This window comes from Garra rufa, chromosome 3, assembly GCF_049309525.1.
Source record: "Garra rufa chromosome 3, GarRuf1.0, whole genome shotgun sequence".
Classification (NCBI taxonomy): domain Eukaryota; kingdom Metazoa; phylum Chordata; class Actinopteri; order Cypriniformes; family Cyprinidae; genus Garra; species Garra rufa.
Window position 1 is genome coordinate 6416251 of NC_133363.1, and position 25497 is coordinate 6441747.

Here is a 25497-nt window from a genome sequence, read left to right on the forward strand (position 1 = left end):
TGCGCGAAAACATCCGGGACTGTTGACTTTTCAGCGATTTCCCCTTCCGGTGTTTGCGTATACTACGCCAGAGCGCGTGCACGATGAAAAGCTCGCGCTCAGGACAGATGGATATTGCTTTGTATCAAAGGTAAAAAATGATATAAATACGGTTCAGTTTCTCGCAAAAACCGATCATTTCGTGTCTTAGGACATCAGTGTATCCTCACAAGCCGCAGGGTTTAATTTGGATTTGTCTGTGCATGTTTTTTTTTTTTTTTTACTTTCAAATGTTTAGTGCCCATTCACTGCCATTATATTACTGACAAACTGCCCTAGGGGTAAGCAGATAAACATCGAATTTTAATTTTTGGGTAAACTATCCTTTTAAATGTATTTATTTAGGTTAAAAACGTTTATTGTATCTATTTACCTACTTTTTCTTCATTTAATATTTTTGCACGCGAAATGGAGGTTTAACGACTTCAGATTCCACCGGACTGTAATCCAAATCTGAACATATTACACGCTTAATAGACGAGAAACTAACAAAATGACAAATACTGACAGCTAAATAAATAAAGACATGTTGACCAGGGATTTGCGTTGTCATATAGCCCAAAAAGTATTTGGATATAAACCACAAAAATATATGCTCCATTAAAAATGTTATGCTCCATTAATATTTAATACCAAAAAACAATTTACTGGATTTATATATATATATATATTTATAAAAACATTTTTAATGGATTTTACTACCATGTTTTATTGATATTGGACTGAACGGGAATCATCAAAGTTTAGCGACGCTCAAAACCTTATGACGGAATGTGCGCTGGTTTCTATGGCAATGCCGTTGCGTTGTTATGCCAACGCTTTAAACAACAATTACGGTACAGATACGGTACAGTTTGCAATACAGATGTTGTCTTACGATTTGACATCCTGACATTGTTTGTGGGTTTATTGTAGAGGTCAGTGAGTTTTCACAACGATGGGACAGCGAGGAACAAAAGTCAGTCCGATGACAGTTGACGAGGTGTACGAACAACATCTTAGTACACCCCCAAAACCCAGCACCAACATGGCGGTTCAACATCCTCATCCCCGCGATGAGACCCCTGTTGGTGCTGGAGGAGGAGGAGAAGAGGAAGGAGGAGGAGTAGGAGAGGAGGGAGGAGAAGTAGGAGAGGTAGTAGATAAGGAGAAGGAGAGGAAAGAGGAGGAGGAGAGGAAGGAGGAGAAGGAGAGGAAAGAGGAGGAGGAGAGGAAAGAGGAGGAGGAAAGGAAGGAGGAGAAGGAGGAGGAGAGGAAAGACGCAGAGAGAGTTGAGGAGAAAAGAAAGAGTAGGAAGTGGTGGCAGAGGCTTCACTCTTTCTTTCGAGCTGCCAAAAAACAGCCTCCAGAGAGCAGCTCAGGTCAGGGAGAGGTGGAGCAGCAGCAGGATGAGGGAGAGAAGAGGAAGGTGGCAGAGGCTGGAAGAAGTAGTGATGGTAAATCACACAACCATGTTATGAGAATGTGTTTTGTTTCTCTAAACTCTAAAAATTAATATGATCAAACACGATATCAAAATGTACATCAGCACCAACATCCACTTCAAGGCCATGATTAGATCTGTATTCCATGACATGTTAACATTACTGTTTTATGTCTATATGTACTAATGTGTTCAAATATTCATCCAGTCATTAAAATGTATAATTACATAAAAATTACTTTTATTGTGAATACTGCCTGACACATCACAATTCCATGTTATTTTATTTTTTAATAGACTACATCTTTAGCCGCTACACCGTTGGCGATCAGCTGGGGAAAGGTGGATTCGGTGTGGTGTACGAAGGGAGACGTTTGTATGATGATCGTAAAGTAAGTAAATATAAATAACACATTAACAAGCCAGCAAATATTTGTTCTGTCTTATCCTCATCCTATACTCTTAGCCCTCTTTGCTTTTCATAAATTAAGTTTTTGGTTTTGGTCATCAGGTGGCTTTGAAATACGTCTCGAAGACAAAGAGCACAGCATGTATTTTCATTGTAAGTACATTGCACTATATAAACAATATACAACATCTTATATTAACATTAACACAAGTCCCTATTTGAGAATCTCATGTTACTATCATAAAAACTCAATTCCTCCAGCCCGATCATCCAAACCCCCTTCCAAAAGAAATCGCCCTCACCATCCTGGCTAATAGAGGTCCCAGTGTGCCAGAAATCATCCGGCTGCTGGACTGGACTGACCACCCTGACCACTTCGTCCTGATCCTCGAATGTCCCTCTCCCTGTGAGAATCTGCTTCAGTTCATCAGGCGTCACGGTAGAAGCCTCAGCGAAAGAACAACAAGGCAGATCATGTGGCAGGCGGCTCACGCTGCAAACATCTGCTGCCTCCGCGGAGTGCTCCACCGTGACATCAAACTGGAGAACCTCCTGATCAACAGGGAGACATTCAGAGTCAAGCTGATCGACTTCGGATGCGGGGACATTCTGAGGAGCTCATCGTACAGGTCATACTGTGGTATGTGTGATATAATTAGTTTCTTCTATTCTAACTGATACAGATCACTCCTCCTGTGTTAAAGCAAACTTACACATTATACAATCTCCACTCTCCTCTAGGCACAGCAGCGTACGCCCCTCCAGAGTACCACCGCAGGAGGAAGTACTACGGCAAGCCAGCGACGGTCTGGTCACTAGGGGTTGTGATGTTCGCATTGTTGTGTGGACGTTTCCCCTGTGACTACGACCTGTTCCTGCTGCAGAACAAGCGCTGCTCCAAACCCGGCCTGTCGAAAGGTGAGATCTTCATCACAAAAAAAGAACTACTTCAGAAACACACAAAACATCTTACAGCTTAGAATAAGAGTCAGATAGAGCAGATGCGAAGTGTAAGGTTATCAAACGTCCTTCCCGTCTTCCTGCACAGAATGCTGTCGCCTCCTCAGGGCTCTCCTCCGTGAGAATCCGAGTCGGCGTATTGACCTGGGGAAAATCTTGTCCCACAACTGGTTTAAGGTAGTGAACCTGAGATCAGCTAAAAACAAATTCTCTTAGGAAGAAACCAAAAGGTCAAAACCTGTTGTTTTTTCTGTGGTTTCAGGTCGTCTTATAAGACCACTCCAGTTGGTGTCTCTCATGCAGCTTTGCGTCTTGCGGGCTGCAGTGGGAGACGCTTCCATCCCTCCTCTCGCTTTTGCGTCTTGCGGGGTGAGCAGGCCTCGTGTAGCGTCTTGCGCCTTGGCTTGAGGAAGCAGTATTAGCGTCTGGCGGTGCTGCTTCCAGAGGGATGTGTATATATTGTACATACTTCTTTTGGTTGCCCCTTTTTGTTTGTCCCATCATGGCCACTGCATTCTTGAGGTTTCTGCCACAGCTGTCCAAATGCCAGAGCTCTCTGCCTTCACCTCACAATGACACAGCTCCACTGCCAGCTGAGAGTTTCTTGTCATGGCTCCCTAGACAAGCTCAAAGCGTTCTGTTACCGTTCAGCTAAAGATCCGCTGATCCGTGTTTTCCTGCCCGCTCCGCAGCATCACTCACAATCTGTGCGCTCGCTCACGAAGCTCGTTGTGTTAACAGGTAGATGCAGTTCATCCACATTACAGTCAGTGGGTCATCCGCTCAATTAGTAATTTGGTAGTTTGTTTTTGTATTTCTTATGGTAATGATTTGCTCTCGGGCTTCTAAAAGATGCTAACAACAAAATATCCATGTTAGAATTAGAATGTCTAATCAAATTATTATACCTGATTAGATTTAATATAAATAACACAAAATGTGCTGTCATTGGCACACTTTGTAGACAAAACAATGCCTTCACAAAAAAGATCAAGGGAGGGAAAAAAATAAGGCAGTTCAAAATTGCAAACATGAATTCAAAGCTCCAACAAGTCAAGTCAATCATAGAATATTTAGCAGTTTTTATGTATAGTATTTAGGTGTATTTCCCGTTATAATCACTTGTCATGATACTAGTAATCTATAACACATCATATTTAGAATAATTTATTAAAAATATTAATAGTAGGCCTAAAAATAGTTAGTAAAATAAAATAATGTAAACATTGTAAATTACTTGTTTATTAGTATAGAAAATAGATTTATGTTGTAAAATATTAAATGAGTGTAAGATGCTCCATCTGGGTGTAAAATGGCCATCTGACTGAATCTGATTCAAATGTGAAATATGTAATTTATTTAAAAACTAATTTAATCATTTACTTTTACAAACAGTCATATTTTTTCTTCATTAAGTTAACATTAACAACATAAAACCAACCAAATGAAAATTTCAGTGTTTAATTGTTTGCATTTCTGAAACAATATGTTGAACACTTAAGTTGTAACCTTCCTATAGGTGGAGAGATATATCTGATTATAATGTGATGAAAAGCATTTTCTGGTTCTTATCAGAGAAGGGTTTGGTGCACTTGTACACTGTCTCTATCAAATAAACTATACATAATATGTAGGTCTATATGATCAACTAAATATTACAATAAATACCAGTTTAGAATTCAGGGATTTAACTTAACTATTCACTTTGCCCCATAGCTGCTATTTTGGGAAAAAAATACTAGCTAGCTTACAAATTCAGGCTAATATTTAGCTAAATGATTTGCATAGTTTTATATGTTGCTAAATCAACTAAATGTATCATAAATATTTTTAGACCTGGATAAATTTGCATTAATGAAACAACCATCTACCATCTGTTATGATCAAATTTTACTTTGACAAGCCAAAAAAAAAGTAGTTACAAGTTTTTAAAGTAAAGGTGCCTTGGTCAAATTACAGTTAAAGTGTAGTTGCCAAGATACAGGGGGTGGGTCAACTTACCCACTGGCTTAATTTACCCCACTCTCCCCTAATTCCATTGAAGATGAGGCAGAAACAGGATCAGAGAGTGAGGGAGAGCACACACTCATCAAAACATCTAACTAATAAAGTCAACATTTTTTTTTTAAATACAGAGTGTGCTGTCTTCTCTTTTAATTGTATTTCTGTAACAACTGGATCATTTGTATTAACAAGCACCCACCCCATTGGTGCCACTTTTTTTGGTATGGACCACTGCCCCTCAAAATGTCTGTTTGTGGCCAACCACAAACACCTTTTGTTCTCCAGACAGTTTTTTTTTGCTCTTCTCTGTGACTTTTGGCTGTCTATAGTACTCCAAATGTTTTTCCCCGGTCTGACCAATGAGTACAACAATAATTGACCATTTTTTCAGTAGCAATAATCAGCAAAAATAGGAGTTTTGTTTGGTTCAGTGGCATTGTTTACATTCAGTGCCGCCAATATGACTGATTGATGGCGCTTCGTGAAAACACTCTGTAATTTTAGTGATTCCGAATCATTTATTTACATAAAATCGTTTGTGTAAAGTTCCATTGGTGTGTTTTTGAAAATACCAGTCATGAAATTAGGCAATAGTGACATCTATAGCTCACATACCCTAGTGAAAAAAAAATATGCCAAGTATACTTGCAGCCAGACTAATTATCAGTATACTTCAAGTGTGTTCATGATTAGTTAACTTGAAGTGTGCTATTTTGGAACAACTAATTTTGTGCTAAGTATATTTTAGTTGTAATTAAATTATAGTAAAGCATAACTTTAAGTGTATTTAGTGTACTCTTATGTGCTAAATTGGAACAACTTAAAGTATACTTAGTACACTTTAAGTATATGCCTAATTACATGCTTGATTAGTGATATTAAAGTGTAAAGGTTTTGTACATTACAAATTATCACGAGTGTCTTTGAAACACACAAGCAATATACTATAAATGTATTATTTTTGAGTAAAAATATACTAAATTTCCCCCAATGCTGAATCCAATTTTCAAGGTCATTACAATAAATACATAACTTTAATGACAGAAACACATTATTAACAATTCAAACAGTGTTTATTTAAACCTCAAATGGTTTTAGCATTGCAAAACATAAAATGCACCAGCCATGTTTTTAAATAAAAAAACACTTAAAGAAACAAACATAAAAAAAGGAAAAAACTACATTGTAACAGCAGCAACACACTTTTAAAACGTCACGTTTTTGCTGAATTTGATTTCTATTTCTTTTTTTGAGACTTTATTTCTCCATAAAATTCAGCAAGATATGTTATAATAATGCAATGATATAATATTAATGAATAGTGAGTGAACTTCAATTTTTGGCTCTGCAATATAGACAGTGTTTACTTGACTGTACACTTTATAATGCATTCGCTTTATTTATTTATTACTTTCTGAAAGCAATGTGTCAAAGTAATGAAGTGAAGTAAACTTAAAAATGACTTAATATGTGACTTAAAATATATTACAACTTAAGGTTATTTAATAATGTACTTTGAAAGTATACTTTCGATGCATTGTTACAGTGATCATTTTCAGCTCACAGTTAAAAAATATTCATTAAATATATTTAAGTAAAGAGCAAATAAATATACTTATAAAAAAGATATATAAAGAGATTTCAATTCAAGTATATTTTTGTAAAATATATATTTTTAAATATACTAAATTATTAACAATTATTACAAAGTGTGTTAAAAGTTGTATTGTGAAAACAGGCAAAAGCATGATGCTCATTTACTTTTTATATATTTAAAGATAGTACATGTTTTGTTAGTATATTTGCAATGTACTATTAAAACAGGGAATATATTACAAATACAATAAAGTATGCTTTTTTTCACAAGGGTATGCACCCTAGAAAGCAGCAAGATGAATCTCAAAGTTATAACCAAGAGCTTGCACTTGATACTTTGTTTGTGCCAAGAATGTGAGTGCAGACGAGAAGCGCACTATCCGCTTACACTGAGAAAGAGCCACAGGTTGAAAAGAGCCCTTGATTCAAGTAAGTGAAAGGCACTAAAGTCTCAAACCAAAACAAGCCTGTTCACTTTGCGGCAGGAAAACCGAGAGCACAATGCCTGTCAAATGGAGTGTGACATTCCAGGCTTTTCTGTGGGAAAGCGGTAATTGCTTTTTTCAGTGTTTGGCCTGTGAATTCTGCCCACCCACTAATAAGTGAGCGAGGATCTGCTGTCCCCGCTGTTTCCTGACCGAGCTGTGAGGAGAATCAGGGCCCGACTTTCTTCACCAAATCTGTCAGTTCTTTCATTTTTGCAGAATGAGGTTTTCAGCATCATTTTTATGCTTCCTAATTGCTGTCATAGGACTAGGAGGGACTCGCGGTTTGGTGTTAATGGAGGATCATGGGGAGGAACTGGAGGATCGAGACCTGAGCAAAGCTATTTTGGAGATGTTGCATATAAACAAACTGTCTGCGCCTCAGCAGGCAAAGCCACACCCCTATATGAAGCACGTTTACCAGTCACTAGACGCACAGGCGAGAGACTTGAGCGCTGCTGATGGGACTCTTGTGCAGAGCTTCCGGAGCATCGAAGGTAAAGTTCTTTACATTTTTAATCTGAATAAACTGAATCGAATATTAAAATCTATAAATGTTCTCATCTTAAAACGACATTTTACACTACCTTTACCTTAAAAAAATGTTTTTAAATATAACAATGTAATAGAGTGAGGGTCAAAAAGTCGCAACTTTGAAAATGCATTTGTGTTATTTTTAATTGAATCTAAAGTTTTCTTACAAATTGTATTACTGTAATAATTTGAGCAAAAAAGTTATAAAATATTTTACTTTTCAGTTTCTCCCCGTGTTGAGTATTATTAAGATATTATGATAGTTTTTATTATTATTTTTCCTATATTTTAAAGTGCTTTATTATGTGTTTTATTTATTTAAAGTGTTTTTTATTTTATTTTAGTTCAACCTAATAAAACTTAATCTTTTTATATAATTTTTTAAATGTCTATATAGTTTTTATTAATTTTATTAATAAGTTATTTCAGTGCTTCATATTAAACTACATAAAAATAAGCTCCTTGCAAAGTTGAATTTTAAAACGTTTTTACATTATAATTTTATTTTAATTTTTTTTTTTACGTCTAGTAATTTTGTTTCTTTTTTATTTTTTTATATTTTTCTATACAGTTTTTATTCATTTTATTTTATTCATTTTAATAATAGTTATTTTAGTGTGTCATACTAAACTAAATGAAAATGAGCTCCGTACAAATTATATTATTCATAATTTAAGCAAAAAGTTGACTTTTAAAATGTCTTACTTTTCAGTTTCTCCCAGTGTTATTTGAGTATTATTAAGATATTGTGATAGTTTTTATTATTTTAAATGAATTTTAGTTTTTATATTTTGTATATTTTAAATGTTTTATTGTTTTATTTAATTCAAGTGTTTTTTTATATTTATTTTCGATTTTTGATAAAGTTTTAGTAATTTAATAATTTTGTTGTTTGTGCCATTATTTTTTTAAACAGGTCTATACTTTTTTATTTTGAAATAGTTTTTGTTTTTATATTTTGTATATTTTAAAGTGTTTTATTATATATTTTATTTATGTTTTAGATTTATTGTCATTTTTGTTAAAGTTTTAGTAATTTAATAAGTTTTGTTATTTGTGCCATCTATTATTAATTTCTTTTTTAAATAGGTCTGTGAAATTTTTATTCATTTTATTAGTAATAGTTTTTTTAGTGTAGCAAATTAAACTAAACGAAAATGAGAAATGTTGCTGATATAAAATAAGTTTCTTTTTAATCAATTTTTATATATTTAATTTAAAGTAGAAAAGTCCCCCCCAAAAAATCCCATATTATCGATGTGGCTTTGGGTCCCACTGTACATGCATTGAAATGACTTGTATTTTTATCCTTATTTGAAAAAACCTTGATGCATAAAAGGTTTGACAGCCTACAAAGTTATATAAAAACAGTCTAATAAATACTACTAAAAAGTTTTTCCAAGTATGATTAAATGCTGCTTAATCTTTTCAACCAAAAGACTCAAAGTATGGCACTCCGGGATGGATCTGGTTCAACATGTCCCAGCTGAGTCCCTTCATGAAGATTGCAGAGCTGGTCCTGCTGAGGAAGACTCTTCATCACAAGCCGCTTAGTGTGATGGTCACAGTACACAGTCTTTCCCCGGGACGAGAGAACCTGAGCATTAGCGGCCCTCTTGCAGAGCACTTATTAAGTCTGGACCGGCTGCCCCCATCAGGCTATGACGTTTTTGACGTGACAGCTGCAATATCCCAGCCACCGCGCCACTCAGATATCTTAGGCTTCCAGCTGCGCTTTGGAGATGAGAGCGGCAGCTTGGTCCTCCATGAAGCCCTGACACAGAGCCTCTACTGCTTGAACGCCAGCTCTCTCAGCCAGCCGCTCCTAGTGGTCTACAGGAGCAAATCGATGGAGCACCAGGAGAGGGCAGCAGGAGGGCGTTCAGAGCACAGGCACAGGCCGAGCTGCATGGCCAGCTATGAATATGACAGACAGAGATTACATCTGAGGCACGGGAGGCATGTAGCTGCATGCAAGCTGTACGTACATCATGTCAACCTTCATACGAGCAAGTTGAGTCAATGGATACTACAGCCGTCTAATTTCAACATAAGTATTTGTAGGTATGACCTCTCTGTCTGAAATAAAACATAGTGATGAGTCAGGGGGATTTACATGGAGTTTGATGGAGGTTAAAGGAGTAGTTCACTTTCAGAACAAAGATTTACAGATAATGTACTCACCCCCTTGTCATCCAAGATGTTCATGTCTTTCTTTCTTCAGTCGTAAGGAAATTATGTTTTTTGAGTGAAACATTTCGGGATTTCTCTCCATATAATGGACCCCCGAGTTTGAACTTCCAAATGCAGTTTCAAAGGGCTCTAAACGATCACAGCTGAGGAAAAAATAATGGGTGATTTTCTTAAAAAACAATTACAATTTATATACTTTTTAACCTTAAATGCTTGTCTTGTCTAGTTCGGCAAGACAAGCGTTTGAGATTAAAAAGTATATAAGGTTAATAATGTTTTTAGAAAATAACCGATTGTTTCTCTAGATAAGACCCTTCTTCCTCGGCTGGGATCATTTAGAGCCATTCGAAGCTGCATTTAAACTGCATTTTGGAAGTTTAAACTTGGGGCACCATGGAAGTCCATTGTATTGAGAGAAATCCTGAAATGTTTTCCTTAGAAAACACCATTTCTTTACGACTGAAGAAAGAAAGACATCTTGGATGACAAGGGGGTGAGTACATTATCTGTAGATTTTTGTTCTGAAAGTGAACTACTTATTTAAAAGGTCACTTAAGTGTACTTAGAGATACTTTAATGACTGTTTTTAACACTTAAGGGGAGACAAAAATGTACCTATCAAGTTTGAGATTTTGAGGGGTTTTTTTCAGACTAGTGGAAAGAAAATATCCAAAAACACTGTTAAGTGTTTCTTTTATAGCACTTTATCTATTTGTGTCAATAGATTTGAATTGTAATGCATATTTTTATTATTAGACTTGGAAGTCCAATTCCTTCTGGTGAATCAGATGATTCTAAACTGTCTTCATAGACTGGAAAGTCCAATCATTTCTGGTGAATCAGATGATTCTAAACTGTCCTCATATGTATGCTGAAAAGTTCTTTCCAGTGAGTCAGTTCATCAAAACGGGGCTTTGCTTAGAAAGTCTTACTCATTCTGTTTCCTTTAATTATTCTGTCCATTCAGTTATGTACTATAAGGGTGTGTTTGTTGTATTCAATATAAATTCACTTGTTAAAGTAAAAAAACATTGGCTTGACAATAACTATTAGTCAACATTTGAAGTGGATCAAAAAAGTTCATCAAAGTTGTCCCAAGACCAGAACCGATATTGTTTTGGTTTTAGAATAACTTTAATGAAAGGTTTTGATCCACTTCAAATGCTGACTACTGTACTTCAGAAAGCTTGTGGCAAACACTTTCAAAGTAGCCTCTCTTCCTAAACACCTGTCTATGGTTAACAGCAAATAATTTGGCAAATAATTGCATTATGTAATCATTGTATGTTATAGAACAAAATAATAATGTCCTTCCCTTTGTTGCCTTTTTAGAGGTATTTGTTTGAAAGAAATATCTGCGTCATCCATGACTGTTCAGAGACATCGAAAACACCATGGAGAAAATGTTTTACAAAGGTGCATTCAATCTTTTCTGATTCGGCTTTTTATACTTATGAATGACAGATGTTGACCTTGAAACTGTTTTCATATATTTTCTAGATCAGACTGCACTCCACAAGGCCTGTCATCTCTCATCGTGATGTACAGCAGTGACACAGCGGACATCATTATAAAAGAGCTAAAGGATATCAGAGCAGAGAGATGTGTGTGCCAGCCGACTGCTCAATGAAAACTGAGCAGGACTGCAAAAAATCAAACAGTTTCTGAAGTATTTGAGGAAATGACAGTTGCAGGAAAAAGTATGTGAATCCTGAATTTCTGTATTGCTTATAATTTTTGACTTGAACACAGAAAAACACATGATTATCTGCTTAAAGGAATATGTGACCCTGGACCACAAAACCAGTCATAAGGGTCAGTTTTTTAAAATTGAGATTTATGCGTCATCTGAAATCTGAATAAATAAGCTTTGTTAGGATAGCAGTATTTGGCTGAGGTACAACTATTTGAAAATCTGGAATCTAAGGGTAGAAAAAATGTGTAATATTATTTTAATATTGAGAAAATTGCATTTAAAGTTGTCCAAATTTATAAATAGGAAATTTATAAAATGTCTTCATGGACAAAATCTTTTGGCATAAAGGATCATTTCGACTCTGTTGCTACAAATATACTTGTGTTACTTAAACTGGTTTTGTGTTCCAGAGTTACATATTGCTGTCATTTTCTCATGTTTAAGCCATCCAAGATGTTGATGAGTTTGTTTCTTCATCAGATTTAGAGTAATGTAGCATTGCATCACTTGCTCTCCAAAGGATCTTCTGCAGTGAATGGGTGCCGTCAGAATGAGAGTCCAAACAGCTGTTAGAAACATTAAAGTAATCCAAACAAGTCCAGTCCATTATCACCCTGTGAGGTGAAAAGCTGCATGTTTGCAATAAACAAATTCATCAGTAAGACATTTTTAACTTTGATTGTCTGGATTGTCTAGTTGGATTTTAATGTCAGAGGACAACAGGGATGGATTTGATACTTGTGGATCATTGTGATGTTTTTATGTAATATTTGGACTCTGACTGCACCCACTGCAAAGGATCCATCAGTGAGCAAGTGATGATGAATTTTCTCCAAATATGTTCTGATGAGGAAACAAACTCAATTTTTTTGTGTAAACTGTTTCTTTAAACAAATTGCTCACAAACTATAAACATATAAACATTCACAATGCAACTGCAACAGTTATCTGCAAATATTTGCTGTCAATCAGGAGGTATTTTGCAACAACTTAAAGTCATGCTTTTTCCTTTTTCTTTTTATTGAGAACTCCTTGGGGAGAACATTGCAGATGTACTTTTGTCCACAGGATGTCATAATAGAGCAAAAAAAAAGTAGGCAAGGTTACTTTCAATATTAATGCAACAACAGTGTTCACCTATTTTGAAGAATTTCACAGTTTCATATCTCTATAACTGACTTATGTAATTATTAATATAGCTAAAAATAAAATAAGTGTATATATGGTTGGAACGAGGAATCTTATGATTTTATTTAACTCTTTGAATCTGGATTTGAAATTTGAGATTTTGAAATTTTGCTTATTTACAGTTCAGACAAAAAATCTTAGGGAAATCTTTGGGAAATCTCTGATGCTTTGGCCCTTGGGATTATGAAACTGAAACAATCTGGTCTAGAATTTCCTTTCACTTTATTCTGTGAGCAATTACAGTGATTCTTGGTTTAGACACAACATTCCAGTTTAGTTTTTATACTTTAAAATGAATGTAAAGTGGGAGTAGAAACACATGCTTATATATTCTGTTCTATATTCCATAAGATTTTTATTTTATTTTGTTATATATGCCCACATATTACATGATTCAATATAATTTAGGTTTGTAATATTATGAAAAGCATAAGCTTCCCTGCTGAAAAACCCCCCAGCTAAAACCAGCCTAGGCTGGTTGGCTGGTTTTAGCTTGTGAACCAGCCTGGTTTTATCTGGTCATAGCTGGTCAGCAGGCTGGTTTTCGAGGGGTTTTGGCTACTTTTGGTTTCCTGGGAAACCACCAGCTAAAACCAACCTGACCAGCCTGGCCAGGCTGGGAGACCACCTTAAACCAGTTAAGACCAGCCAACTAGCCTAGGCTGGTTTTAACTGTTTTTTGTTTTTTTCAGCAGGGTTTTTAGGTTATAACATAGTACATGTTCATTCAATATTTAATCGTTCCCCTATGCATAAAAACAGCTGCTGAAAAAAACAGTTAAAACCAGCCTAGGCTAGTTGGCTGATCTTAGCTGGTCAACCAGCCTTGTTTTAGTTGGTTATAGCTGGTCAGCAGGCTGGTTTTAGAGGGGTTTTGGCCACTTCACAAGCTAAAACCAGCCTGGCCAGGCTGGGCGACCAGCTAAAACCAGCTACTTCCAGCTTAAACCACCTAAGACCAGCCAACTAGCCTAAGCTGGTTTTAACTGGGTTTTTTTTTCAGCAGGGTTTTTAGGTTATAACATAGTACATGTTCATTCAATATTTAATCGTTCGCCTATGCATAAAAACAGCTGCTGAAAAAAAAAACAGCTAAAACCAGCCTAGGCTGGTTGGCTGGTCTTAGCTGGTTTAAGCTGGAAGTAGCTGGTTTTAGCTGGTCACCCAGTCTGGCCAGGCTGGTTTTAGCTGGTGAAGTGGCCAAAACCCCTCTAAAACCAGCCTGCTGACCAGCTATAACCAGCTAAAACAAGGCTGGTTGACCAGCTAAGACCAGCCAACTAGCCTAGGCTGGTTTTAACTGTTTTTTTTTTCAGCAGGGTTTTTAGGTTATAACATAGTAAATATTCATTAAATATTTAATCGTTCCCCTATGCATAAAAACATCACTGATCTTCATCTCCCCAGCATACCCCTGCTGAAAAAGGAAAACAGCTAAAACCAACCTAGGCTGGTTGGCTGGTCTTAGCTGGTTTAAGCTGGAAGTAGCTGGTTTTACCTGATCACCCAGGCTGGTTTTTGCTGGTGAAGTGGGCAAAACCCCTCTAAAACCAGCCTGCTGGCCAGCTATAACCAGCTAAAACAAGGCTGTTGACCAGCTAAGACTAGCCAAACAGCCTAGGCTGGTTTTGGCTGTTTATTTCAGCAGGGACAGACAGCAATAATTTAACTTTTTAAAATAAACTAAAGTTTACGAAAAGCGATCGTTCTAACTAATTTGTTACAGAATAAACTGTGTATCAAACTACAGCCTAAAAATTAAGCAACGCTGCGCGCACACGCAGAGTGCCGAAAACTACTTACGCGCGTGCTCGTGTGGGGCGGTGCATCCTAGTGGGGGAGGATTGAAGCACAGCCGCTGATTGGTTCTCAGCGCTGTCAATCAAAAGCAGCCATGTCAAGTGAAAAAAGAGCGATGTGAACTAATTGCGGAGAAGGACGGACTGTTATTTCGAGACGCACAGTGTTAAAGTCAGCGGATTTGTTTATAAATGACAGTCAGCCTTGTACTTAATTTAGGCGCGGTTGAAGTTGGTCAGCGTTATGTTTCTTTTATGCGGATAATAACATTGCTGGGACAGTTTGACACCGATGTCCTAAGAGCGGAATAATCAAACTGAACCTGCTTCGCGTTTTTTTTATGTGACCCAGCAGTTCGCGCTGGAGAAAACGAGCCAAATGATGTCGGGAAAGCATTTCAAGGGTCAAGAAGTCAGCTGCTGCATCAAATATTTCATATTTGGATTTAACATAATATTTTGGGTAAGAGCTTGTCTTTGCAAGCCCATGTCCTTTGTTTATAATGTATCAGTGTTTTCTTGATGTCAGTGCATGTGAATGAAGTCTGATATCTGGGTATTTCGCTCCAGTCCGCTGCTCCTTTGTTCGTTTGTTTGAAACGCGAGAAGCCGGTGTTATACTGTACAAGACAAGCACTATTTGTCGATTAAATCAAGAGCTGTCGATTTTTCTACGTTGAGCTGAAAGCATAAGCCTCCGGTCCTCTATTTGTGTTCATATAAACTCATTTCATTGCGATCTTCCATCCGTTTATCTCTCAGATGTTCATGACAGCAGCTGAGTCAAGTGCGTACTACAGATAATCGGCTTTCTCTCTGTGAAGCAATGCATCGACCTTACTGTATGGATGAACACATGTATTCTCCATCCTGCTTTGGACTGAGTACAATATTACATCTTGGCTGTGAAAATGCAGTCATTTCAAAGGAAGCTTACTGAAAGACCACATTATGTTTCAGCGTCTGTAACTGTGTGTCTAAAACTTTAATATGTGCCCATTGTTGTCTGCTTCAAATTATAGTTTCTAAATTATAAATACAACTTATTTCTAAACTGTTGGAAAAGAGTGATATTGTTACTGGAGTGAGATCTTAGACTAGACATTTTTGCACGTATGCACTAATTTTAATTTAGCTTGTCAATAACTTCTGATTCAGTTGTTCAAAATTGCTTGTTGTTGCATCCCCGATATTTTCCACCCCAACCTACCACTTTTAAGTTTAAACATCTAAAATAGAAAAAAAAAATAATAATAATAATTTAAAAAATGTCTAGTAATTTAAGGATTGCAGTCTTCTTGTCCATCTTGAGCGTGAATTAATCAACATCTCATGATACGATAGTATGATGATAATATGAAGTATTTTAGAGATATTTTAAAAAAGACAAATGAAAAATGTGTACATTTGAAAGTTATTTTCTTCTGTCTAATGCACTTTGAGAGTTCAGAATTAAGAGCTCCAACTCATGTTCTTAACTAAGAATAGTAAATGGACTCAACCCTCTTTTTATTTGAGGTGAACTGTCTCAGTCTAAATTACATTCACACTGCTAATTTAGGAAGCCAAACAAATTAGAATATAATAATAATAAAAATAAAAACAATTCTATATTGTAGTTATTCCTATGACAGTAGTAGCTAATATGTGACCGTGGACCACAAAACCAGTCATAAGGGTAGTGTTTATTTTTTTAATTAAGATTTTACATGACATTAATAAATAACAAAGCTGAATAAATAACCTTTCAATCGATGCATGGTTTGTTAGGATAGGACAATATTTGGCTGAGATACAACTATTTGAAAATCTGGAATCTGAGTGTGCAAAAAAATCTAAATATTGAGAAAATTGCCTTTCAAGTTGTCTAAATGAAGTTCTTAGCCATGCATATTACTAATAAAAAGTTAAGTTTTCATATATTTATGGTAGAAAATTTACAAAATATGTTTATGGAGCATGATCTTTACTTAATATCCTAATGATTTTTGGCACAAAAGAAAAATTGACAGTTTTGACCCATACAATGTATTTTTGGCTATTGCTACAAAATGTAATATTTAATATGCTACTTAAGACTGGATTTGTGGTCCAGGGTCACAAATATTATAAAACAACTGCACTAAAATAAATGAAAATGAGCTTTCATTTTAACGGAAAACGCCAGCTTCGTTGAAAACAGGCTTACAAAAAACACGTCTCAATAAATCTAGTGAAATGCTGTAATCCTCTGCCACAAAAATAAAGCAAAACTGGTGGCTGATGCATTTCCAAATGTGCGCTAAACTCACAGCACATGCAATAAACGAGTTAACTGCATTTACTGTGAACCGAGCCGTTCTGAGATGCGGAAAACACCGGATTACGAGCTGATCACCTGAACGGAGTGAAACACACAGCAAAAATACTTGATGAAGGGATTAATCCATATTGTGCTTTTGGTTTTAGTTCGTTTGACAGATTGTGCCAAAGCTTAATGGCCTAAAACACAACTTTAAAGACCTTTTATGTTAGAATAAGATTATATTTTAAAATCTACACTTTTTGCCTGGAAGACCTATCATTTCATATCATCATGTGACCACGATAATATCTAGACGGTTTTAAGTTACATAATTTTTGTAATATAACTTTTGTGGCCAATAAAGTGCCACATTGAAAAGCAGTTGTGGCAAATGTTATGAAATCTTTGTGGATCCCTTTCAAATTATAAGCCAAAAATGAAATTATACCCTTTTATCGCAAAATCCTGTTCTATAAAGAGTCAGTCTACTGTCTATCTACTGTCACCCCAGGAGGCTGGATGTCTTGCATAATAGTGATTTCACCCCTGTAACTCATTTATAATTGGTTGAATTCATGATGTTATAAATCAGCCCATGTTACAACACTCCTACACTTTTATAAAAACACTTTAAAGGTGACCTATTATGTCCCTTTTTACAAGATGTAATATAAGTCTCTGATGTCCCCAAAGTGTGGATGTGAAGTTTTAGCTCATAATACCCAACAGATCATTTTTACACTGCAAAAAAAGGCTTATTTTACTTAGTATTTTTGTAATATTTCTAGTCTAAATATCTAATACTTCTTAAATTAAGATGCATTTGCTAGATCACATTTTGCTTAAAAACACTCAATATCTTCAATCATTCTGCTTATCCAGTAAATCCATCTTAATTGTGACCCTTGACCACAAAACCAGTCATAAGGGTACATTTTTTTTAAATCGAGATTGGAGATGCTGTTAGCACGATATTTGGCTGAGATACAACTATTTGAAAATCTGGAATCTGAAGGTGGGAGAAAATCTTTAAAGAGAAAACCTTTAAAGTTGTCCAAATGAAGTCCTTAGCAATACATATTACTAATACTAAACTAAGTTTTGTTATATTTATGGTAGGAAATGTACAAAATATCTTCATGGAACATGGTTAATATCCTAATGTTTTTTGGAATAAAAGATAATTTTGACCCTCACAATGTATTGTTGGCTATTCCTACAAAAATACCCATGCTACTTATGACTTATGATTTTGTGGTCCACGGTCACAATTTAAGAATTTTTGGATATTTTGACTAGAAACAAGTATGAAAACACACCAGTTCTTGTATTTGTCCCTTTAAATGCAAAATTTCAGAAGAGGGCGGAGCTTCAAAAGCCGGTAAAAACAAAACATGACAATCTCTCACAGTAAAAAACGTCAGAAACTCTCAGTAGCATGTTCAGCCTTATATGTTCGGACCAGAATCGGTTTAAAAGTCAGTCATCTGATTGTACTAAAAATGCATGTTTATGAATAAACATTGTGAATACACAGACAGGGAGGATGGCACAATAAAAATAACGGCATAGCTGGTCTTACCTATTTACGATCATTCTGGTGGCATTTGAAGGCATCATCGGTAAAAACAGGCAGAGACAATGGTAGCTTTAGCAACATTAGCCTTACAATGTGCCAAGATGCACTTTCAGAAAGGCAACTTGGAAAACAAATGCATGATAACTTTGTCTGGAGCTGATGTTCACACACAAAGCGTTGGTATTGATTCCTAAACATATAGGGGACTTTACTGATTTTTTTTCCCAGGACATTTCATTTGATCTTCCAGCTCAGATTATGGAAAGCCATTTTAGCCTAAAATATACTAAGCGTTACTCGTCGTAATTGCATTTTTACTAGTAACAATTCAATTACAGAGCTCTATAATTTATTTTTTACTAGTAACAATGTCAATTAGAAAGCTCTCTAACTCAATTATTACTAGTAACAATTCCAAGTACAGAGCTCTACAAATTAATTTTTACTAGTCATATGTCTCCATTGACTTCCATTCATTTTTAATTACAGAGCTCTACAATTGAATTCTAACTAGTAACAATTCCAATTAAAGAGCTTTCTAATTCCGTTTTTACTAGTACCATTTCTGATTAGAGAGCACTCTAATTTAATTATTACTAGTAAAAATGCAATTACAGAACTCTATAATTAAAAGTTTACTAGTAAAAAACACATTAAAGATATGTTTAATTGCAGAGCTCTGTTATTAAATTAAAGAGCTCTCTAATTCAGTTCTTACTAGTACCAGTTGAATTAGAGAGCTCTCTAATCGAATTCTTACTAGTAAAAACTGAATTAGAGAGCTCTTTAATTGGAATTATTACTTGTAAAAATTGATTTAGAGAGCTCTTTAATTTGACTTCCATTCATTTTTAATAACAGAGCTCTACAACAGAATTTTTACTAGTAACAATTAGGTTGTAGAGCTCTGTAATTAAAAATGAATGAAAATCAATGGAGACATATGACTAGTAAAAATTAATTTGTAGAGCTCTCTAATTGGAATTGTTACTAGTAAAAATGCAATTACGTTGAGTAACGCATAGTATATTTTAGGGTTGCACGATTAATCGTTTTTAAACCGAAATCGCGATTTGAAAGGGTGCGATTTTCAAATCGCAAGAGCTGCGATTATTTCGATTGATTATCAAATGTGGTAACAAGCATATAAGTCGTTTTTGACAGGTCACTTCATGTGCATATTACGTCTTCATGCTTATTACGTTTGATGCAGAGTTTAACCAATAGGGGGCATTTTAACACTGCATGTAGAGACATGCACGGGACGGATTTTTCAGTCCCGCATCTGCAGAAATATGTTTCTCGTTCAGTTCCCGCCTCGACATTCATGTTTTGTCCCGCTCCTGCCCACATAAAAGTAACCTATATAGTTTTTTTCAGTACATCAATTGAATTTACATGAAACAGTTTTGTAACATCTCGTAATTTCACAAAAACCCAGCATAAACGCTCCTGATAAAATATTTGTTATATATTTGTTATAAAATTAAATTAACATTATTAAAATCTTTTATAATAATAAAAAAAAAGGAAAAAATATATATATATATATATATATATATATATATATATATATATATTTTTTTTTTTTTTTTTTTTTTTTTTTTTTTTTTATTATAAAATATTTTAATAATATTTTATTATATAATTTTAATTGTTAATTTAATTTTATTTAAGATACTGTAGTTATTTTCTTAATTTGTCATGATAACTGACAACTTTATTTTAAAAAAGGCAACAATGTTTAAGAGGTTTTAAATAAACAGTAGATCAGTGTAGCATACTTTGTGATTATGCTTGGTCTTTCTTTGGTGCTGTTAAAACCACCATATCAAACCTGTTGCTCTTTTATGAAATAGTAGTAAATCGCATTTTAAATCGCAAATCGCAATTTTGATCAGAAAAATCGCAATTAGATTTTTTCTCCAAATCGTGCAGCCCTAGTATATTTTAGGTTAAAACGGCTTGCCATGTCAGATGTTCGTTGACACTTGTAATGCCGCTTTGGTGCTGGCATTGTATATCTCCAGCATCTACAGCAGATGATACAGCAGATAGGGCAAAGATCATCACAAATAAGTGGGACTTTTTTCCTACGATGACGTGTATGTAAAAATGAGTAGGTGGATTTTCACACACTGCGGTCACACAACCTTATAAAAGTGATTTGTGCACAACAGGTCCCTTTTAAGGAATATGGTTCTTTTTAAAGAACTGTTCTCTGAAAGCTTCTTTGGGGAACCAGAAATGTTTTTTCCATATCATCACAGTGAAATCCCCTTTTGGAGCCTTTATTTTTAAGAGTGTGAAGGAAGATTATTTTTTACAAGTTAGATCAGTATCTCTTTTTCCCTTCACCTAGTTTGAGTGTTCACTGATTATCTGGGATGCTCATCCTTTCACACCAGCTCTGTGAGGTTCAGTAATGAGGGCGCTATTATTGAGTGTTTTCTGTGCTACTGTACTGAACTCGATGAACTTCATACACTTGCTATATTAGATACTGTACATGTTTACTGTTGCCTTATATATATGACCCTGGACCACAAAACCAGTCTTAAGGGTATATTTTTTTGAAATTGAGGTTTATACATCATCTGAAAGCTGAATAAATAGCTTTCTGTTGTTGTATGGTTTGTAACAACACTCCTACACTTTTATAAATAAGGTTCTTTATTGGCACTAATAATATTAGGATGAACCTTTAACATCCACAAAACCTTTCCATTACACAGAAGGGTCTTTTTAGATTATTAAAATGTTTGTTCCTTTTTACAAGATTTAAAATAAGTCTCTGATTTCTCCAGAGTATGTATGTGAAGATTTAGCTCAAAATACTGTCAGATATTTTTTTACTCTGCAAAAAAAAAGGCTTATCTTACTTATGTATTTTTGTCTCTTTGTCTCTAAAATATCTTAAGAATTATTAAATTAAGATGCATTTACTAGATAAGCAAAATGACATAAGATATAAAAAACTAAATTAAGTGCATTTTGCTTAAAATAGGTAAAATTATATGTCAGTGGGATAAGTAAAATACTCTTGTTTTAAGAATATTTTACTTATCCCACTGACAGATAATTTTACTTGTTTCCAGGGGAAAAATAATACATTAAGTGCATTTTAATAATTTTGCTTATCCAGTAAATCCATCTTAGTTGTGACCCTCTCTAATCGAATTCTTACTAGTAAAAACTGAATTAGAGAGCTCTTTAATTGGAATTATTACTTGTAAAAATTGATTTAGAGAGCTATTTAATTTGACTTCCATTCATTTTTAATAACAGAGCTCTACAACAGAATTTTTACTAGTAACTATTAGGTTGTAGAGCTCTGTAATTAAAAATGAATGAAAGTCAATGGAGACATATGACTAGTAAAAATTAATTTGTAGAGCTCTCTAATTGGAATTGTTACTAGTAAAAATGCAATTACGTCGAGTAACGCATAGTATATTTTAGGGCTGCACGATTAATCGTTTTTAAACCGAAATCGCGATTTGAAAGGGTGCGATTTTCAAATCGCAAGAGCTGCGATTATTTCGATTGATTATCAAATGTGGTAACAAGCATATAAGTCGTTTTTGACAGGTCACTTCATGTGCATATTACGTCTTCATGCTTATATTACGTTTGATGCAGAGTTTAACCAATAGTAACCAGTAAATCCATCTTAGTTGTGACCCTGGCCCATGAAACCAGTCATAAGTGTCAAATTTTGGAAACTGAGATTTAAGAATTATCCAAAAGCTGAATAAATAGCTTTCCATTGATGTATGGTTTGTCAATATTTGAAAATCTGGAATCTGTGGGTGCAAAAAATCTAAATATTGAAAAAAATGCCTTGAAAATTGTCTAAATGAAATTCTTAGCAATGCATATTACTGTTCAAAAACTGCATTTTAATATATGTACAGTAGTTAATTTACAAAATGTCTTCATGGAACATGATCTTCACTTAATATCCTAATGGTTTTTGGCATACAAGAAAAAATGATCATTTTGACCCATGCAATGCATTTTGAGCTGTTGCTGCAAATATTGCAAATATTGGACACATTGCTCCATACATGTGTGGATAACTTCAATGCACATTTTCAGTCACTTTGAATGGCAAACACTGACAAAGAAAAATTGAGATTAAACTCAACTGTATGATTTTTCACAACAAAGACAAAAAAAAAATCTTAGTTATAAAGAAAGTGATTGTGAAACCAAACCAGTTATGAATAGAGTATTTGTTATTATCCAAGCCACTCACTGCCAAAAAGGCTTATATTTCCCAAAATACTGTACATGATTCATTGTTACTGGATTAGTTGAACTCATTGATTCCTTCAAAATAATGTTGACAACATCTCAAATAGACACTGTAACAAACGTTAGTGCATCAGAAAGACTTTCCATGGCATATTACACTAAAACTGGATGCTGAGGTCATACTTTCTTGATGTGATCACACCCAAGTAATGCTTTTTGTCTTTTTTCCCTTTCTTTGCTTGGGTTAACCTTGGGGCTTTTGTGGCACAGCTTACAAACACACAAAGTATTTTCCTGAAAGATGACTCATAATGAAATAATACCATTTTCCCTTATATATATCAGAAAGCAGCTGGACTAATTATAGTCCGAGTGCAGTGTGCAGTAGTCTTATAGAGCTGACATTAATGACACCCCTTTCAGATGTTCAGATGAACCAGTAAACAAACCTCCCAAATCGATGTATTCAATTAAAATGTCTCTTTTAATTATACAGTGAGAGCAGGTGTACGAGAAGTGTTTTTGAATTTGTATAAACATGTTTGCAAATAGAATATATATATATATATATATATATATATATATATATATATATATATATATATATATATATATATAAGAATAGCAGACTAGTTGTGCACTACAGAAATAAAATCAGCTATTTTGGCACTGTAGCATATAACGCCTTAAAAATATTGCTCTGGTCTCAGTACACTGTCTGAATGCTTTTCCAAATTAAAAGTGAGTCTGGCTCCGCTAGCTTGTTTCTTGAGTCAAAGCACTCCTTTGTTTCTGCGTGACATTTTTCTGGCTATCATACAGAATGTTTTCACTGAGGTATATGTCATTTCCTTCAAGAGTATGCCAGATGGTGAACAATAATATATCTAACTTAGAAGGTTGTGTATTTACATTATGCTGTGAATAAGGCAAAATAACATGATGAATTTATGTTTTTTTTTTTAATAAGTCTCTTATGCTCACCAAGACTGCATTTATTTGATCAAAAATACAGTAAAACAGTAATATTGTGAAATATTACTGTTAAAAATGTTTTCTCTGATGGAATTTTAGTGCCATGTTAATAAACTTAAAGAAAAACATGTTAAAAGATGAGAATAAAGGCAAAATTACAAGAATAATGTCAAAATATTATGAAAAGAATGTTGAAATGTTTAAAATTCTCGTATTTTGTTCTTTTTATTCAATGTAATTTTTACTTTATTCTTGAAACATTTGGAAATGATTCTCATAATTTTGACATTATTCTGAATAAAATCAAAATAAAGTAAAAATTATGAGTTTTGCCTTTATTCTTGAAATAATTTGGACTTTATTCTCGTAATATTTCAACTATTCTTATAATTTTGACTTTATTGTCGAAATATTTTGACTTTATTCTCGCATTTATTCTTGAAATATCTCAACTTTATTCTTTAACACTTTGTTTATTCTCATAATTTTTATTTTATTTTCAAAACATTTAAGCTCTATTCTCATAATTTTGACTTTATTGTCTAAATACTTGACTTTATTCTCATAGTTTCGCCTTTATTCTTGAAATATCTCAACTTTATTCTCGTAATTTTGACTTTATTCTCATTTTTATTTTATTTTCAAAACATTTAAACTTTATGCTCATAATTTTGACATTATTCTTATATTTAGACTTTATTCTCAAAACATTTCGACTTTATTCTCATAATTTTAACTTTTCTCGAAATATTTTTTTTTGCAATTTCATCTTTATATACTTAAAATATTTCAACTTTATTCTTGTCATTTCAACTTTATTCTCGTAATATTTTGTCTTTATTCTCATAATTTTTACTTTATTCTCATAATTTTCTACTTTATTCTTTAACACTTTGAGTTTATTCTCATAATTTTTACTTTATTCTCATAATTTTCTACTTTATTCTTTAACACTGAGTTTATTCTCATAATTTTTACTTTATTCTCATAATTTTCTACTTTATTCTTTAACACTGAGTTTATTCTCATAATTTTTACTTTATTCTCATAATTTTCTACTTTATTCTTTAACACTTTGAGTTTATTCTTATAATTTTTACTTTATTCTCATAATTTTCTACTTTATTCTTTAACACTGAGTTTATTCTCATAATTTTTACTTTATTCTCATAATTTTCTACTTTATTCTTTAACACTGAGTTTATTCTCATAATTTTTACTTTATTCTCATAATTTTCTACTTTATTCTTTAACACTTTGAGTTTATTCTTATAATTTTTACTTTATTCTCATAATTTTCTACTTTATTCTTTAACACTGAGTTTATTCTCATAATTTTTACTTTATTCTCATAATTTTCTACTTTATTCTTTAACACTTTGAGTTTATTCTCATAATTTTTACTTTATTCTCATAATTTTCTACTTTATTCTTTAACACTTTGAGTTTATTCTCATAATTTTTACTTTATTTTCAAAACATTTCAACTTTATGCTTTATTAAATGCACTTTATTCTCATAATATTTAGATTTTATTCTTGAAACATTTAGACTTTATTCTCATAATTTTAACTTTATTCTCGAAACATTTAAACTTTATTCACATATTCTGACTTTATTTTTGAATCATTTCAACTTTATTCTATCTTTTCGACTTTATTTTCATAATATTTCCGCTTTATTCTTGTAATTTCAACTTTATTCTCGAAATATTACAACTTTAATCTTGTAATCTTAGATTTTTTTTCTATTTAATATTTATCACTGTCATAGTTTTCTTTTTAAATATATTTTAAAATGTATTTTCTCCTGTGATGGTGAGTTTTCAGCATCATTCAGTTTTACACAATCCTTCAGAAATCATTCTAATACGCTGATTTGCTGCTCATATGATCAATTATTAGTGGAGTTCGGTTATTAATAATGGTTCTTATGTTGATGTAAAAAAATATATAGGATTCTTTGATAAATAAATGTCTCTACTATCAATTTGAATCAATTTAATGCATCCTTGCTAAATAAAAGTGCCATTTATTAATAAAATCGTACTTATGTCAAACTTGTGAATGATAT

General features: G+C 33.7%; 3 protein-coding genes across 5 annotated transcripts in view; all 3 read left to right on the forward strand.

Annotated features, from left to right (window-relative positions):
- Nucleotides 1–976: 976 nt before the first annotated feature.
- On the forward strand, nt 977–3239 carry LOC141330852 (serine/threonine-protein kinase pim-2-like). The gene is made up of 8 exons (XM_073835624.1): nt 977–1165; nt 1274–1475; nt 1760–1854; nt 1974–2024; nt 2133–2511; nt 2613–2789; nt 2920–3008; nt 3135–3239. Exons 1-8 carry the CDS (start codon nt 977–979, stop codon nt 3237–3239), a joined length of 1287 nt encoding a protein of 428 aa, XP_073691725.1.
- A 3859-nt stretch (nt 3240–7098) lies between these two features.
- LOC141332441 (uncharacterized) lies at nt 7099–12543 on the forward strand. Its single transcript, XM_073837574.1, has 4 exons — nt 7099–7413; nt 8890–9514; nt 10976–11059; nt 11144–12543. Exons 1-4 carry the CDS (start codon nt 7137–7139, stop codon nt 11271–11273), a joined length of 1116 nt encoding a protein of 371 aa, XP_073693675.1. The 5' UTR covers nt 7099–7136; the 3' UTR covers nt 11274–12543.
- Nucleotides 12544–14253: 1710 nt separating this feature from the next.
- Nucleotides 14254–25497, forward strand: part of tspan5a (tetraspanin 5a) — a 58020-nt gene continuing 46776 nt past the window's right edge. The window contains exon 1 of one of the 3 annotated variants that reach the window (XM_073835621.1): nt 14254–14789. In XM_073835621.1, coding sequence (XP_073691722.1) covers nt 14706–14789 — 84 coding nt within the window. In that variant the 5' untranslated portion in view covers nt 14254–14705. The remainder of the gene's footprint in view (nt 14790–25497) is intronic. The other 2 variants (XM_073835622.1, XM_073835623.1) reach the window with 2 other exon arrangements.